This window comes from Aythya fuligula, chromosome 2 (assembly GCF_009819795.1).
Source record: "Aythya fuligula isolate bAytFul2 chromosome 2, bAytFul2.pri, whole genome shotgun sequence".
Taxonomy (NCBI): domain Eukaryota; kingdom Metazoa; phylum Chordata; class Aves; order Anseriformes; family Anatidae; genus Aythya; species Aythya fuligula.
Genome location: NC_045560.1, coordinates 146,691,024 through 146,705,783, shown reverse-complemented (window position 1 = coordinate 146,705,783; position 14,760 = coordinate 146,691,024). Strand labels below are relative to the sequence as shown.

General features: G+C 42.1%; 1 protein-coding gene across 1 annotated transcript in view; it reads left to right on the top strand.

Moving 5' to 3' along the window:
• Window positions 1–14,760, top strand: part of SNTB1 (syntrophin beta 1) — a 114,870-nt gene that overhangs the window by 66,058 nt on the left and 34,052 nt on the right. The window contains exon 3 of the mRNA XM_032182277.1: window positions 6,653–6,860. Within this exon, the coding sequence (XP_032038168.1) occupies window positions 6,653–6,860 (208 nt within the window). The remainder of the gene's footprint in view (window positions 1–6,652; window positions 6,861–14,760) is intronic.

The window sequence follows — 14,760 nt, the reverse complement described above, 5'->3', positions numbered from 1 at the left end:
TCTGCTTGTTGAAAATCCTTTTTTCCCTGTAGCAGGAATCAGAGAGAGTTACACTGAAGTTGTTACTTCTTCTCATCACTTATAAAGAGATTCTCCACTGATCTCTGAGTCTGTTAAATGGGAAGATGAGTTCAGTAACTCTGTGCTGCCACAGGGAGAGTGCCAGGAGGTGACACCGCCTGCCATCATGGAAGAGACCAGCAGCATCACAGGGATGCTGCCTCCCAGATGTTGCTCTCTCCCCAGCTCTCGGGAGAGAATTTGGGGTTTTGTCATCATGGCTGTTGAACAGACTGGCTACTGTTTTGTTTCGCTTGGCAACTAATCAGTGATTCCCAAGGTTTCTTTCATATAAGCTGAGAAGTGGGCATATAAATGAATGAAACACTCAGGCAGATACTGCTAGATTGGGGTGCACCTGCTCTTTGTCTCTTCCAGCGAGACTTTTCTCCCGTGATAGTTCATCAGCAAGGCAGAGCAGATCCATCAGCAGCCCTGCTCATTCCTCCCCTCTCTGTAGTAGTTTTTGTCCCTCCTTGTGGATCGTGTCCCACTCCTTCCCCTGGGTCCTATTACAGTTTTGTTCTTTCTCAAAAGACATCTAATTCTTCTCCAAGTCCCTGATATCTTACTTAGGCAGCAAAGTGAGACCGTCTGCCTTCACCCCTCAACTGTTTCAACCTGCAGGTCATTCACCGCTATTATCAGCTACCGTCACTTGCTCTTTACTCTGACCAGATTCAGCTCAAACTGCAGAAGCAGCAAGCTTTGAGGTTGGCTGTGGCTTTACTAGAGGTGCAGTGTTTGCAACTGAGACAATTTTTTTTTCTAGCAATTTTTTCCCTTTTTCTATCAAAGAGATCATAGAATCATAGAATCATTGAATATCCTGAGTTGGAAGGGACCCTTAAGGATCAGAGATGCTTCAGTGATCTGCGGTCAGTGTATTTACCACACCAATCACAGCACCTTCTGGTCTTTAGTTTTAAGCAGCATCTTTCTGAGGTTAACTCAAACTCCTACTGTCCCTCTGAAATAATTCCTTCTTATTTTATTAATTCCCTTTTATTTTATTAATTTTATTTTATTTATTTATTTATTTTCTTTTCAAATAACTGACCCCACTGCTCCTTGAAACAGCACTTTTGCCATTGTTTGGTGCAGAATCCGCTGTGAAGAGGGCTGGACTGGGCATTTCTGCATTACCAGTACTATTGTAACAAGAATATGAAAAAAAAAATAGAAGGAAAAAGATAAGAGGTCTTTCATGCAACGCAGGGAAAGAATTCTGCTTCTTAATGTCCATATATATTTAAAAGATATTAAAAGACTTGTTCTGGGTAGAGAAGGCAGCCCATGATGTGCTCTGCATGTCAGTGATGTCAGCAGGTCCTTTCCTCACTTGCATGCTGCACAACTCCATCGAAAGCCCTTTTATTAAAGCCCAGCTGGCAACAAAAAGAAATGAAATCAACTGTGACAGCTCGTTAGTGATATACACACCCTCTGCATGGACCTCAGTCTAATCCAGCTCCGAAGGAATGAGTAACAACACTTAAAGTAACTGCGCTAAGGTGAAAGTCAGCAAGTAGCTCTCGAGATAGTGAGTACAATCGTGACAGCGAGAGGACCTAAAGACTGTCACACAGAAAACTTCTGCTGCATTGCCAAATAGTGCTTGCTTTGTAAAATCACTTTCACCTACATTTAGGTGCATCAAACACAGGTTTCTTCAGTGTAGGCTGGGGAATTTATTGCACCGCCTAATGTTATCTCTGTGGAATATTTTCCTTGGAGACTGGGCCCAATATTTCCACTGCTTTATTTTTACATACTTTATTCCTGGTTTGTCTCTTGATGCTGCATGTAGCATTAAACAAAAACCTTAATGGTTTGTGGTTTTTTTATTATTATTTTATAAAAAGCTACAGTTACTTAAATGTCATTTCTGATTGTGTTCACTAAATCCTCCCCTTATTCTGGAAAGCCTCCCATGTTTATACACTCAGAAACGAACATAATTACTTGCTACCATTTCATGTGTAGACAATGAAGGGGAAATGGCGTGAGCAGTTTTGCCATCAATCTCTTTTTAAGTTTGCAAAGTCCATGGCAGAGTGTTTTGTTCCTGGCTATGCTGGGACAAAATCAAAGTAGCATGATGGACTTGAATAACTCTGGCTCCAGCTTATCATTAACTTCAAGGGATTTACTCCACACTTTAATCAGTCACCGAATACATAATCTGACCCAGGAAAAGGCACAAAGTGTAAAGCAGTGCCTGGGTTGGTCCTGAGCCAACGGTGGTGGGAGAAGTGCTTTCAAGAGATTTGATAAAAGGTATTTCTGAGATAATGAATGCTCCTACACAGAGGCCTTATCAAATGTGGAATGAATATGGGCTATCAAACATTTGCTTTCAACTTCTTCTGATCCACGGGAAAGTAAAAGCTCTGGATGCAGTGAGGCAGAGAGAGGTTTGGGCTCATACTTGCAAGGTTACGGCGTTTGGAGGCACTGAGTTTTGTGTCACCCCCATGTTCTGTGGGTGGAAAATGGGATGCTGGAAATGCTCCTCTGCTCAGAGAAACTCTTTGAGAAGGAGAGAGAAAATTACTCTTTTATTACGAGGTTTGCCAAATGATCTCTGAGAAAATGTGATATCATTCATATGCATTGCCAAGCTGGAGAGATGCCGCGCATCTTGGCAGCCATCTAGAGCTAACATATAATTCCTTTGGGTTGGTATGGGCTTTATCAGAAACAGCTCCATATGCAGTATTTACATAACTGTGGTGGAGTGTGAGAATAAACACAGCTGTGGCATTGCCCTAAATATTTCAATTCAGCGGGGAATTAAGGGAACTTTATCACTGAACTGCAGATAAACAGAAGTCAGTAAGAGGTGGTCAGTTTAGCCAAGGAACAAATCAAAGCCACAATGGCTGGACTGCTTGGAAACATTTAAGTACTTTAGAGTTGGAGTTTACTAAGGTCAACGGTATTTTTTTGCTTTTCACAAAATATGGAAATGCCATCAGTCAGCTGTTAAATGAAAAGCATCATCCAAATGGACTGGTGAATCAAAGCAGAATAGACCAAAAGGCAGAAAATAGAAGAGTTTATAGGGACGTAGTGCTTTTGGCATGTGATTGCAGTAGGATCCCCTGGGTTTCCAGGAAGATGGTAAGAGAAGTTTCTGCTAGGATCTCCATCAAGTGGGTGCAGAGATGGGAGTTCTGGATTTTTAGGGGAAATCTGTAAGGACGGCTTCTTAAAGGTAGTTTAGATCTCATAGCAAGTAGTAGCAGAGTTCAGGCAGCTGAGGGTTTAGACTTTCATCCTTACTGAATGAATAAAACAAGACACCCTGTCTAACAACCTGCACACAAATGACACTTGCAGACATATTTCTGGGGAATGGACCACTGTGGAAGATAAAAAGATTGAGTTTCAGTGCTGTCAGTGCAGCATTTATTCCTGTCTGCAGTCACTTTGGGTAAGTGCAGCATGTGTTGTCCCATCTTCCTGTCTCTCAGCTAAGGCAACAAGGTAGTTTGTCTGAAGCTGGTAGTGTATCAGCATCAAACCTTGATCACTGGCAAGCAGTGCCCAAAATAACCCCACGTGAAGTCACTGACAGACGATAGTTCAAGTATTCTTGCAAGCATGATGCTGTATGTGTGTGTGTGTGTCTGTATTAGAATATATAAATTGATATCAGTACAACATATATAGATTACAATACATTATGGGATCTCAAACTGAAATAGCACTTCATAGTTTTGACTCAATTAAAGAAGTGTGAAGAGCTGTCTAAATGTTCATTATTTTAGGGGACAGAACTATCACAGAAATACCTGAATAGCCACTATCAAGGGAAATACACTGATGAAAGCCCAAGTAGCAAAATACTTGTTTGCATCCACTTGCTGTAAGTAAGACTTTAGTGTATTCCAAATTGTAGGGGAGCAAGTTGCCATTTGGAAGCTCTTACAGCTCTCAATAATTTTATTTTTAAACCAAAGGTTAAAAAAACAAAGGTTTAAAAATCTAACTTAAAAAGAAATGGCACAAGCTTGCTATTCTTTTGCAGCTGCAGAAGAGGCACATTCTTCTGTCTTTATAGTACTTGCTCGCTGCTCTGTTTCCAGTATGATAGGCGGTGACTTAGAGGTGGGAATTTTCTTACAGGAACCACAAGCTTTGTAAAAAGCATTGTTTCACAAAATCCAGACAGTGCACTAACATTTTCAAGGACTGCCAAAATACATACCAGGTATTTTTTTCTCTTTAAAAGAAACATTAAAATGAGAGGCAGAGTGCAGAAAAAAACGAGTGCTGTTCCCTGCCTCCTCTGGATGCTTTTCTGGGTGCTTTTCCTGTGGTGAAATGGGGACACTGTCACTGGCATTTGTGAAATGTTTTGAGATCTTGTGCCAAAAAGTTCTCCATAAGTAGTAAGCAACAATTACCACAATGTGCAGGTCTATGTAGTTTGTTGCCATTGCTGAGCTGCCTGCAAGTGCAAGCTCAAACCTAAGTTCCTAGGGTTTCCTGGGCCAACGGTGTTTCTGATGAGCAGAAAAACCAAGGTGTGGTGGCTGAGATCTCAACAACCATCAGACATAACTGTCGGGGAGATGTTTTTTCATACAGTTTCGAAAGGAAAGGAAAGGAAAGGAAAGGAAAGGAAAGGAAAGGAAAGGAAAGGAAAGGAAAGGAAAGGAAAGGAAAGGAAAGGAAAGGAAAGGAAAGGAAAGGAAAGGAAAGGAAAGGAAAGGAAAGGAAAGGAAAGGAAAGGAAAGGAAAGGAAAGGAAAGGAAAAAAGAAAAATTGATTAGGAAAATGCTAATCTGCAAACATAATTTTTTTATTTGCCAGATCTGCATCATCCAACAAGGCATTTTCCTTTTGGTACCTGAGGTTGACTCTTCAGTGCCTGCTGGAGCGGCTACATAAGAGCCTTTATTTTCAGAAAGTGCTGAGTTCCGATGACTTTACCGAGCAAAGTGCACTGTTGTGTTGGCTTAGCACTTTCTGAAAAATCAGCCCACTTTTTGAACTATGTAAGCAGTGATTTAGAACCCTCAACAGTTCAGCTGCTTAGTTTGGAAAATCATGACCTTTTCTATCTTTAGAGCGGTGTCTACTTGGAGACCTCCCCTTCCGAAAATGGACAAACAAGAGACCAGCAGCCCTCATCCTCGTAGCCCCAGAGAGCTACACAGATTGAGTCGCCTTCTGTTCTGGATTCTGCTCTCTCTTAATCAATTAATTAAAAACTCTTTAATTGTTTGTTAAGCTCCAAATTGCAGGATTTTGTAATTGCATAACAAATAGTTGGATTACAGCACTGTCTTGAACCTCAACCTGAATAAATCCCACTGAACTAATTACTTTTCTGATACAGAAAGGAGACGTTATGTGTCTCAGAGATCAGGCAGCAGTACATGAGACAGAAGTAGAGACTGAGGCTCAAATCTGAGGTTGAATTCATGTGGGTAACGTTCAGGGGAAGCCACTGTGCGTTTACAATGAAAAAACACCAGTGTGGTGTGGAGTTGAGTGATGGGCATTGACCAGAGCTTGGTTTTATAATCACTACCTAAAGATAAACCAGACTATTATTTAGTTATTTAGCAAACGTTCAAGTAACAGTGATCCACAAAGCTACAAAGAGCACACAAAGCCCCGCTAATAACTAATAACCTCTCTGAGAGCAGTGCTGAAATAGCAGCAGCTGTCTCTCAAAGCATTTTTGTTGTTGTTAGCGAAGGTGCTGGCATGGTTCCCATGACCATGATGGACAGGATTCGTTTTTCTGGAAGCTGTGTTCAGATGAGCTTTCAAACACACAGTTGTGGGGTAAAAGCCCATGAGATGGTCTAGTAAATGTGTTTTTTGGGGAAAAAACACCTCCCTACAGGAGTTTGGAAAACCATAAAAGATGCTTGTCAGCAGTAATCTCACGGTTGGGGTTAGCACTTTCTTGCCACTGCTGTTAGCAGGACCTAAATGGAGCGTTTGGGAAATTTGTTGCTCCTGGGGAAGGCCAATTATACCGGGCTTCTGGTTCTGCTTTGTGGTGTCACTGAAACCACAGGGCAGTCCTAAGAAAATGCCTTCATTTAGGGTTAGGGATTTTTTTTCTTCACTTAGCTCTGTATGTATGAAGTAAGCAGATTGAGAAACTCTGGGCGTGCTGTGACATACAGCCAAAGAAGGTAGCAGCTTATCCCCAGCTTCTCTGCAGTCATCGTCCTTGTGGTTCTTGGTGGTTGCCCTGCCAGGGTGCAAAGCCTCGGGTCATGCTGAGCAGGAAGGGGCAGCCCCAGGGGAAAACTTCCTTGTTATCTTTTAAAGTTATGGGTGAACGCTCCTCTTGCCTTTATATTTGAAACTCCTATTGACATGTTAGATGTGGGGTCAGATCAGCCCCTTCTCAAAGATCAGTAATTTACAGTTCAGACCTGGCTCCAGTTAGGTGGATCTCACTAGATCTGGGTGTTGCAAAGGTAAGTCTTTAGTGCCAGGTCTTGATACTAGTATCCTTCTGTGTAACTGATAGCTAACAGTAAGTGAGGTAATAACTTCAGTCACCTAACTGTACATGAGTGAACGTAATGTTTTTCCCCCCCCATTTTTCTAGACTTATTGAAGTTCATTCACCTGATGCCAAGCACACCGTGGTTCTCAGGAGTAAGGATTCAGCTACAGCCCAGGCCTGGTTCAATGCCATCCACTCCAGTGTCAATGATCTCATCCCCAGGGTGATTGCAGAGGTCAGAGACCAGCTGGGTAAAACAGGGATTGCTGGAAGTCGAGAGATTAGGCATCTAGGCTGGCTTGCAGAAAAGGTAATGGAAACATTCTTGTTTTTATTTCTAAGCTTTCTCTTTCTTGCTGTCTGAGATTCTGTTCTTTTTTTTTTTTCTTTTAATTATTATTATTTTTATTTCTTGTATAGCTTTCCTTGAAGACCTTTCTTTTCCTAATGTGTCAAATTTCTTTCTTTCTTTTTTTTTTTAATGTGACTGGAAGGTCCCCTGAGTCTTCACTTCAGTATACCAAGTAGCAAAGGCTTTCCTGGGTTATCAAAAGTCTCATGACCTGTCAAGTTCAAGTGTGGGATGTGAGTCACAAAAACTGACACCATCTCAAACTCCTTGCTGCCACTACGTCTCCTGTATACGATACAGTCTGCCTTAGTCTCCTTTCTACTCCTGGCCTGGGAAGTAGCCAGATACTTGGTCTGTCACCCCTCTGCTCTTCCTGGCTTGCAAGAGTTAGCCATGGTCTGGAGCATGAGGTGGCTGATCTGGAAGGCAGAGCTGGAGGCTGCAGCTCTGTCCCCACGTCTTGCACAGTTTGAGTCTCAAAATATTTTTTGCCCACAGAGGAGAGCTGGTGCCCGGTTTGAGAGTAGCTTGGCATTTAGTGACCTGTGGAACGCAGACCCATAAAAACACAGGGATGGTATCAGGATGAGATCATCTGGTTTTAAATCAGTACTTTTAAATCAGGAATTGTCTTTGGCACTGCACCCACTGATACGTGTGGATTAGCTCCTGTAACAGCATTCACATTGTGCCCAGACATGCCTCCCGTCCAGATGTTACTTGGGTGGCCCTTCAGAGCATCTAATTCTCTCCAGCTGGGGTACATGCAAAAAAAGTCACTGCTACAAACTGTCCTTGCAACCTATGCTTCTAACACAGGTGCAGAAAGCTGAAAAAAACATTGTACCCATTAGCGTTACCTGGAATTTTGTAGGTGGAAATAAAGGAGCCACAGGCACAGCTACCAAATAGTATCCTTTAAGAGGACACCCTTTTTTTTTAGGGAAAGGTGAGTCAATCCATACTACATGTAACAAGGTAAAGATCACAGAACTTTGCAGACAGATTTTTTACATTTTCCTGTCCCCCCAGACAAGCTTACTGTGTGGAAAACAGCACAACGCTGTGTCTTAGTGTTGTAGGGAGCATGAAATCTTTGTTAAAACACAGAAGGCTCCATAAGTAAATTTTTGTAGTAGTAAACTAGGCAGCTATGGGATGTTTAAACTTGCTTTCATATTGTGTACTTTCTATAAAGTTATGAAAAGTTGAATGTACGAGTCCTTTTCTGTTTCCAAATCCTCTTTTCTGAAACACTGACTGCTGCGTAGCAGATCAGATATACTTTATACTTAATAAACTAATCATCATCAAGTGATCAACAGATCATTTAAGCAGATGCACAGCATGCTTCTTGTTTGTGAATTTCCCTGTTATGAAGTGTGATCGACAGCACTTGGTTGTGGGGTCAGGGAGCTGTGGAAGCTTAGCAGCAGGGCCACAAATGGGACCCCTGGATTGGAAATAGAAGTGAGTGCTGTGCATGGCACAGGGCATGAAACAGCTGCTGTGTGCCACCTCTTCCACTGATGGGTCGGTGATGCCTCCAGTTAATGCTGAATCCATTCTTTGGCATGAAAAGTCTTTTGGCTGAAAATGTAGAAATGCATCGCAGTGTTTTAAACCTATGCAAGATTTCTATTCTCATAATGCTGAAAGTAATGTTTCTTCATGCAAAGAGGGATGTACCCTTAACCTGTTTTCTTCATGGCAGTTACTACACATTATCCCATTCACACGCATCTTTCCCCTCTTCTTTTTTGCCTTGCGGACTGCAGTCATAGTTCATGTTATTGAGCATGGGCCAGTTCAAGATCCTGCTGAATTAGCGGTGAAACGCATGTTGCCTTTAATAGGACCAAGTTGTGGTTCTGTGCGCATTCCAGAGTATTTACAATGGCTGTCATCAAGCATTAGCCTTGGGAGATCTCTAACAGCATTGTAACCAAATGTCAACATGTTTTTTTAACCATACTAACCATCCAGGGCTTTGCAATAGTAACGCAGTGAGGTCAAAAGTTCCCAGCTTTTTCTTATTTGGGAGACCAGTTAAAAAGCGGGGAAAATCACTACATATGGTAAAAAGCTAAGTTAAATGGCTTTTATTTTGTTACTTTTTATTTTGTTTCTGTAAATGCTGGATTTAAGGCAGATAACCTGCAGGGTGGGAGAGGAGGGTGCAAGCTCTGTAGATGCTGTTTCAGAGGAGGTGTTGGAGTCAGCCAGGCTAGGTGCTGACCACAGGGCATTTCCTAGACACTCCCTGTGCAAAACCTGGGATAGCCAGTGAGGAGAGATTAAATTCTCTGGGGACTGTTGGAAGCAGACCAGGAATACCAGCTTTCTTCTCCCGAGGTGAACTTTCCTACTACAGGCACTCCTGGTTGGTTTCTAAATGTTGGAGCTTAGAAAGCAAAGCCCTGGGGGAAAGGGACCTCAGTATTAGCAGCCACATGTGCCTTGTATTCCTCCTAATGCCATCATTAATTATTTTTGTGTGGTATTTTGTGGCATATCTTGCCATTTTTCCACGGACTGCAGTGGGAAGAAATCTGAACTCCACTTTGGAAAACATCTTAGGCTGTAACTTTTAAGGCAGCTTTTATGGCATAGCATTATGTTACTTCCATAGCTTATCTGTACAGTGAATCCGCAGCAAAATGGAGTGACGCTGACAGAGATGAATTCCTTTGGCTGTTTGGGGAATGCAAAATGCAATCCCATAGAAATTTCACCGTAATTTGCCGTGATTAGTCTCTGCTTTCATTAAACTATTTCCTGGTTTGACATTTTTTATATGTCTCCACTCTAAACTTAGCTCTGAACTTCAACCTTTACGTTACTACAAAAATAGATTCATTAGCTGAGCCTCCCTCAGGTGGGTAACATTGAAATAAATAGTAGGTTATCTAAGGTACTATGCGATCGCATGCTAACAGGCTTCTTCTGCCTTCAGTGAACTTCCCTGTGAAGACTGCCCTAAATTTGCAGTCTTCAGCATGAAACCTCCATCCTGCAGGTCCACCTTCAGAGCTCCCTGGCTTTTCCCCAGGGTGCACACAATGAGTCCGTCAGCAGGTAAAGCAAAAAGCCACGGATCACATTAAGAAAGCAAACCTTCACTGTTGCTTTATCGTAGGGAAGGAGAAAAACAGCCAGAAGCAATCATTAGAGATGCCAAATGCCCTGTTTTATTAAGACGCTCACCTTGTCCTATCCTTGACCTCATGGGAAGGGTTTCTGAAGCCAGCCAAGGATTACGGAGTTAGGTTAGTTACCAGCATCCTAAAACTTGCCTGCGACTAACAGAAATGTCAAGTGCCAGTTTATAATGAAGTGCATGTGCTCTCCACAATCTTTTATTTCTTGTATTTCTTTGGAAATTCAGCAAGACCTGTGGGATTAACTAATATACAAATGGGGGGGAACAGCTGCCTGTGGCTTTTAATCTTTCCAGGCTCTTTTTTTTTAAGGTTCCCTGTAAAGACACTTCCAGTGACCAGACACAAAAAAGAAGTAATGTAATCCTAACTTAGGAGCTTTTCCATGTACATGTTAATTGTCCCTCTTCTTTCCAGCAATCCTTTCGATCCTCTTAGAAATGTTTTTTCCACCTCTTTTTTCCCCATTTTTTAATAGTTCTGCACATCCTGTGGATTATAGGGGGGCTGAAACAAGCATCATTGCTTTTCTTGTCACACTTATCCACCTACTGTCAAAATATCGAGTCAAAATATCAAGGAAATGTTAGTTTATTTTATTAATTTGTAATGTCAGCTCCAATAGACTGAGATGCTAATGGCAAAAGTTTTATGTCCGTTTTTGCTTCTTTAATGCGAGCACAGCAAGGCTGTTCTGGCAGAAGTGTTTTTGCAAAGGCTGCTTTTTCCAATTCAGCAATCAGCCACACAAGCACTGAAGCTGGAATGAGGTGCCAGTGTTCTAGCTAGGTCATTAAAAAAAATACAAAAAAAAAATACACACACACACACACACAAAAAAAAAAGAAACACACCAAGAACAGAAGTGAACCCCCCACTTCTGTGTCTCTCAGTGTTCTTGCAGTGCCAGGGATGCTTTAAATGTAGACTTGGCGAAAAGAAAAAGCACTCCTCTGGCTGGAGAGCGTTCTCCTTTCTGAATGTCAAATGTCTTAGCAGACAATGGGGTTGTTAAAATAGTCTCAAGGTTCCTTTGAGAAACTTGAAAATAGGGGTAGCTGCAAGTTGTCTTTTATAATGGTAATATTAGAAGCGGCTGAAAAATTCCTTTCTGTTTTGTTTTTTTTTTCACTAACTCCAGCATTTTGCTCGCGTTAATGTAGCTCCACGTGCTCAGAGCAAATGTGTACGGGCTCCCAGAAATCCGATGGGTAGCTCAGAGTGGAGAAAATACCTGCTGTTGGAGGGGAAGCAGCCACACAGCATGGTGTATTAGAGTTGGTTTTCAGTTCGTGGTGCTGCCTCTGAAACGAGAAGTGTGTTCATACGTCACGGGCTGTACAGTCTGCTCAGACCTTCGATAACCATATCATTGTTTTAGAGCTGAAGTGTAGGATGTGTCATCGCAGGGTGATCTTCGGTGTCAAGCTGTGTATTGCAGCATTGTATTTATATTCCTGCTCTCTGCCTAATTCTGCAGGGGGAGCGATAGCAGTAAGATAGTGAGACGCTCAAGCTGTCCAAACAAGATTTAGGCAAATGACATGAGAGTGTATTTGAGGGTGTTTTTCCAGGATGAAATGAAAACGTTTCTCTTTTCCCATTTCCTTTGCACCTATGCTCATTGGTTAGCAAAACAAGTAGACGGCAACGGAGCCACATTGTTATTCTCATCACAGACCTGTGAGTTTTCAAAGAACAGAAGCGAAGCTTCAGTTTTAAAATTTTATATAATTTCCGAATTTCTAGAGCAGCCTTTTAATGGTGACCTTAAAATGTCTTTGTGCGAGAAAGCCACCAGCCTGTCAAGCAGTTCAAACATTTTGACTTTCTTTAACAGCACGCGGATCTGATTTTAACCACCTTCCTGCGACATGGTATAAAAAGCACGGCAGCTGCTAGACAACATTTAAAAAAAACCTGGCACGGCCATGTCCAGGGCTGCAGTGCCTTTCATGCTGTGATGTGGCCTCTTGGACAGCAGTGGCTTGGAGCTGCCCCCTACCCCTTGGCTCCCCCAGTTCTTCCATCACAGTGGTGGCAGCGCTCACCTGACCCTGTAATGAGCCAGATCAGAAAGTTACACTGGCAGAAAACTCATTACTTTTTGGGGTGGAACATTAGCTTTCTGTGGGTTTAGGTCCCTGAACCAGCTCACTCCAGGTTTTTTGACAAATACAAATTCCAGTGCACGAGCAAGTGGCAGAGGTATAGGGACTGGGAGATGGGGCTGCTGCTGTGGGCTGCTTGCAGCTCTTTGCTGGTGTCAGGCTGCACAAACAGAACCAGCAGCTTGTTTAGGAATAAAATCTGGGTTTTGTTGATCCCCAGGTCTTCTTTCTGAATTGGGAAAATAGCTGTGCACGTTCAGTCTGAAACAGCAGTGAACTTTGAGTTGTACTGAATCTTAACCCCTGTTGCAAATCAGTGTATACTTTAACCAGATAAATAACCCGCTAGAGACATTGTTGTTTGCTAAGAAAACTATTATTCCAATGTTTTCTTTTCCTTCCTTCCTTTCTTTCTTTTTCTTTCTTTCTCTTTCTTTCTTTCTTTCTTTCTTTCTTTCTTTCTTTCTTTCTTTCTTTCTTTCTTTCTTTCTTTCTTTCTTTCTTTCTTTCTTTCTTTCTTTCTTTCTTTCTTTCTTTCTCTCTCTCTCTCTCTCTCTCTCTCTCTCTTTCTTTCTTTCTTTCTTTTTCCCAAGGAAAAAACATTACATTCATTACAAAACATCACAAAAACACACTACATCCATGTAGTCTGGTCTCCTTTGCGATTCCAAGTCTTTACAGCTTTCTTTTTCTACTTTCGTTGCCTGTTTTCTTTAGTAATTATCTATGCATGTTTGGAAGTGCTACCCATCTATAATGCCCAGGAAGAAGAGTAGCTAGTTTGGTCCTGGCCTCCTGTTTTGAATGGCTAAAGAAGGAGCTGATTTGTCAAATTAATACCATACAGGTGGTTATAATCTTAACACTGATCTGGCCTTTTGGAGATTATACATACCTCAAATCAGAAAACCCATTATGTGGCCTCAATTCAAAATTGTATTTTTGTACTCTTCTGTGTGGCCTAAATTCGAGATTGTGTTCTGGCTAATTGCTTGCTGCGGAGCACTTAGATACAAATGAAGCGTCCTGCTTTTGCCCTGTGTCGCTTAACCTCGTAGCTTATTAGCTCTAGAATTTATTTGTTTGCTTTGTGAAACACCACAACAGAGCACTTAATTACATTAACAGTCTTCATTATCTGGGCTAACGATCAGCCTGTACTAAGGAAAGACGTAAACCTGAAGTAGCATGAAGAGTAATTTCCTCTCCCAGATTTGGTGAGGTTCCTCCACAGGCCAATTCATCAGCAGAACATTGTTCTCTTGTTGCTTTAGGTGCCTTCAATAAATGGATATATTAAGAAAAATTCTGGCTAAAAACAGCCATTTCATTCACCACACTCTTCGGACTTCGCCAGTCTTTATCTGCAACACATACGCTATTTCTTCTCATGCCAACAAGAGCTGAGCAAAGGATAAATCTAAGCCAGGCACAAGTGCTCAGTACGAGGGGATTGGAAAGAAGAATAAGTGTAAAGATTGGGCTGATAAATCATGAAAAATTATGATAGTAAATGGAAGATATGCGAGTGAAAGATCCGAGCTTGAAAGTTAGCCTCTATTTCTGTAGCACAGCTTGTTTTTTATAGTGCAAAACCCCCCCAAACCTTTAATCAGATAATTATGGAGCACAGTTACACAGTGAGTGAATGCTGTTGTGCCCGTGTTAGCCTTCAGATGTAAAATTATTCTTGCAGAATTTGAGATGAAGTGTAAAATTGGGCCCTGCATGTCCCCTCGCCCTTTCCACAAGGGTTGCATTAGTTCTGGCTGGATTCCAGTGGAAGCAATTACACTTTGCCCGTTCTCCCTCCCAAGTTTCGATCTAACTGTCTTAACGATGATTGTTCTGATTTATTTTTTAAATGAAATATTGCTACTGCTATTCATATAAACCCCAGGAAGGTTGCAAAAGTTTCTTTTTAATGATGTTCTGCCGTGAAGTTTTATTTATTTAACTTCTCATTTCCTACATCAGGAGAAATGGTGAGCCCAGAGGTGTAAAACCTGCTCCAGCGTGGGCTGGAGGGGACACGAAGCACTGGTGGGAATCCATGTGGTGACCCCTGGTGCTGGGGTGGATGTCCCACCGACAGACCCAGACCAGGGCTTGAAACAGAAGGAGGAGAGGATGCCAAAAAGAAATGGGGGCGAGTTTGCTGCCTCCCAGGGTATAGGAGCTGTTACTTTGGGTTCCCCGTCATGGTAGGGCAGTGGGAGTATATCCCAGCGTGGTCCTCAGCACAGGCAGCTGTGGCACAGGACCTTAATTCCTTGTTGTACATAACCCAGCCCTGAACCACTGTTGGCTGGGCTGGGCAGGATTTCCCAAAAAAAGGAAATTCTTCCAAGATTTTGCTTGATTTTTAGAATGTTGTGCTCTCCATCTTTTGCCTTGGCAGCTGCAGGTGCATCTCTCTAAGAGGATCCACCTCCTCTCGGGCAGGTGCCAGGTCAGCTCACCTTATGGGGCTTCACAGCTTTGAGAGCCCGTGTTTGAACGTATATTCATTCAAGTTCAGTTGGAAAAAAGCAGGAGAGATGCAGGTATGATAAGTAGAAAAGCTTTGATCCCTTTCCTCTAAAA